The sequence below is a fragment of the Vigna radiata genome, chromosome 8 (assembly GCF_000741045.1).
Source record: "Vigna radiata var. radiata cultivar VC1973A chromosome 8, Vradiata_ver6, whole genome shotgun sequence".
In the NCBI taxonomy this organism is placed as follows: Eukaryota; Viridiplantae; Streptophyta; class Magnoliopsida; order Fabales; family Fabaceae; genus Vigna; species Vigna radiata.
Window position 1 is genome coordinate 22,083,558 of NC_028358.1, and position 3,878 is coordinate 22,087,435.

Sequence of the window (3,878 nt, forward strand, 5' to 3'; positions counted from 1 at the left end):
TTCCCCCCACTACTAATACTGTTGTAACCGCCTAACACCTCTTTCCCTCTTTATTCCCTTTCTTCTTCCTTTCATAAACTCTCCATACCCTATCAGAGCACTTCTTCAAAAGTCAAATAAAATATATAAAAGGATTCAAAGCCAGATAGTAAAGTTGAAGGTTGTGTGAGTCATCCCAAAGTTGCCATGATTTGGGGTCCAACTGACAAGATGTAGCAAGCAATCCACTTTGTGGGATGGACAATACAAGATTCAGTTTCATAATAGAATAACTAGTCCAATTGTTATCATTTTATTCCAGCATATTCTCGAATAAATCTTGTGTTCTCAAAATATGAATAATGAATTTTAAGAAAATGCTTCATACTTGAGTCAGGACTTTTTCGTTTCTTCGGCGTCAATATGTCTCCAGGGGTTGAGAGCTTCTCTAATTGCCTGAGCATCCGGGGAATTCTCCCAGGCACGCTTTTCTGACTCCAAAACAGTTACTTTGTCATCTGTACAAATACAAGGCAAGGAAAAATTGAAACAAAATCATACTTTTATAAAGTCAAAATCCTTTGGTGAAAACAATCATGGGGTTTATCGCAATACCTTAAAAAACAATTATTGAATTCTCTTCATATGCAAAATATCGTGTTTATTGGGCAACTTGGCCAAGACAAATAATGTGAAAAACGTGTATAACAGACTACACGATATTTTCCAAATTTCGTTTTCATTGGAAGACCATGATGCTCCGCGAAAAATATCACTACGTTAGAATGCAAGATACTAATCTAGCAAACCAAAATCAATAATCAGCTAGGACTAGACAACTCAAAAGGCCATATCTTTTTCTTTTTATTTTTAATCCTTAATATGTTTACTAGAGGAGTATTCAAATCCACGACCTATCCCACTCTCTATTCCAGTTTTAATACCAAACCAACCTTATAGCTCTTCACTCAAAAGGTCATATCATATTAACCAGAATGAAAATTTTATTAAAAATTTTAAAAACCCGCTTCAACAAGAGCATTAAATGGAAAATCAAGAAAAGGTTAATGCAGGGCAAGAGAACTTCAATAAGAGAGGAAAGTTCTCACACAGAAGCCAGTTTTGATCATGAACACTTCCATAGAAGCCCCAACCAAAGCAGATACAAACCCAATCTTCAAGTACCAATCAAGAAACTTCATTTTCAACTGAACGAAATGGAAACAATGATTATTGGAGTTAAAATATGAATACACAACTGGTTAATCGCAAATTCAACACCACTTCTAATCTAACAGAGCTGCAAGAAATAGTTAAAGTTATAGATAACTGTTCAAGTATAAACTTATTGTCAAAGACTACAATTTCAACTAATGTATGATTGGATTAACATTTTTATCATCTAGAAGCATTTGAAATAACTACAGCCAGATAAGGAGCAAATTGAAGGAAGCAGAAGACACGTTGAGATTCTAAAAAATCTAACACATTAAACACTGGAGTTGATATCAATAACAGATTTTTCTCTAAAAGACAAGCGAATAGACAGTTGCCCAAGATCCAAACACGTGATTATTACCTAAATTGTACACTGCTCAATGCTGATTATCAGATGACATTGAATTCAACTCAAACTCAGACCCTAAAGAAAATAATCACTAACTTCCGGAAACGGTTTAAAATCAGAGAACACAGTGCTCTCATTATTTTCGAACAAAAACATCAAACTGCAGGGAGCTTCAGTTCAGTTCTCTCTTATTCATCTTCTGATGTTACCCAAAAACCTGAAGATAATACAGAGAGAACTAACCATGTTAAACCACAATATTACTCCAAGCAATATTACTATACCATAGTACCCGTTCAACATGTTTAAATCTGACAGCAGTAACATCCAAACACCACACTACCTCCCTTCATATCCTAACCATAATAAGATTCAACGAGCACTATCTACTTATACCATCAACATTCAAACTGTCTCATTACAGAACATAATACCATTAACAATCCACGTACCGCTTCAGATATGACTTCCTAATTTGACCAATGGTTTAACTAAATCCCTGCACTTTTTAATTTTCATTACCCTACCATACAAACCATATAGCATCAAAACCCAAACACCAAAGTGCATGCAAACAGATGTAATACATGGCAAAAAGTAGGTTCATAGCCCGCACAAGTTCACAGCCACCACTGCAGTAAAACTAAACTAATTTATAACTATGGTATTCAATTAAACTTAAACTTGAGTGAGAATCAGCAAGTACAGATTAGTCTAAAACGAAGGTCTCATCACATCACATGGCAATTCAGCATTTACAGATTTACTGAATCTAATTTGAAGTGTAAACTTAAACAGATATGGTCAGTTTAACCAATTAAACATGCCACGTCACAAACCCGCAATATTTATATAGGATCAGAGTACATCCCCTGACAATAGCTTATATAGACCATCTATTAAGAAATCCAGCAATCCAAAGAGAGTCCAGTGACCCTTAAAACTGATTGTAACAGAGCATATCTCAAAAATCCAATTTTTAGCAACACAGCTTCCAATCACCGTGTAATAAACCAATGTAGTCAAACACCGAACAAGATCATACATTTTCTGGCTCTAAACAATTGAACAACACCGCATTATATCACAATTACATCCCCAAAGGCATGCGAACGACAAAACTCACATCGGCAAATCATAAAACAACAGAAATCATCATTTCATGTATCTAGCTCTCCCGCTCCCGCGTTCACACTCTGACTCCCAAAAACTCGTTCTCCACTCAGCTTTCCCAACCCCTAAATGGTCACTCACTGAACTTGCGATCAAAATCCCAAAATCCCCCTAAGGTTTTGCTTCGAAACCTAGCGTTCACAAATGGGCAAAAAAAAATTAAAAAAAAAAAAATATATTCTCTTCCAACTCGATTCGGGCCCAGCACCACTCGTACCATACAGAGTATACCGGACAGCATACCACGACTACCCACGAGTTCAATTATAATACTATTTAATAAGTATTTAATTTATACACTAATGCATTATAAAAATAAAACAATCATAAAAATAAATCCAGCATTATTTGCATCACTTAAACGAGTAACCTTTAACCCCAGAACAAGTTCTTGTCAATTAAACTACACATGTGAAAAATATATTTCATTTTTTAAACTAAAGATATTTTACTAACAAATTTATACACAATATGACATTGATTTCCCGAGTCTTGCACCGTGAGAGTGCTAGTAAGGGTTGGACAATGAAAGGGACTAAAAAATAAACTTGAAGGTTTCTTTATGCGTCTGAAAAAATAGGTAACATAACCAAAAGAAATAACATACATATTACATCATCTCCTACAATTAGTCTTATCTGATAAACATTAGGAAAAATATATTATTTTATCAAGTTCTAATATATTACAAATTCTTTTAATATTTCTTACAATTCTTATCATAAATATTGTTTTTTTAATAAATAAATTGGGTTAGATTGTTTTACTAAGTAATCGATCTATGATTGTTAAGTCAGATTGGATTAAATAATTTTTTTAATAACACTAATTAAAAGTTAAGACACTTTAATTAATTTGAAATCTTAGAAATCAATATTAAAAATCTATAGAAAATCAGTAATAAATTTTATTTTGAAAAAAAATAGTGGAATAAACCTATTTTATTTATTGCTGTGTTAATTTTTTTTTTCAATTTTATTTTTTTCTATCATGTATTATTATTTATTTAATCTTTTATTTATTTTACTTATCTTTATTTTTTGTATTATCTTTTTTATTTGATTAACTATTTTTGTATAGTTTTTATAAGAATTAAATTAATTATGTATTAACTGAGAGATGACCTTGGATTATCTTATCCATACTAATATTTTTTTTT

The 3,878-nt window shown here is 32.4% G+C and overlaps 1 protein-coding gene across 1 annotated transcript in view; it reads right to left on the reverse strand.

Annotated features, from left to right (window-relative positions):
- LOC106772656 overlaps positions 1–2,975 on the reverse strand; it is a 9,730-nt gene extending 6,755 nt beyond the window's left edge. The window contains exons 1-3 of the mRNA XM_014659195.2: positions 2,937–2,975; positions 1,091–1,187; positions 368–497 (exon numbers count right to left, since the gene is read on the reverse strand). Coding sequence (XP_014514681.2) covers positions 373–497; positions 1,091–1,187; positions 2,937–2,960 — 246 coding nt within the window. The 5' untranslated portion in view covers positions 2,961–2,975 and the 3' untranslated portion in view covers positions 368–372. The remainder of the gene's footprint in view (positions 1–367; positions 498–1,090; positions 1,188–2,936) is intronic.
- Between the last annotated feature and the right edge of the window lie 903 nt (positions 2,976–3,878).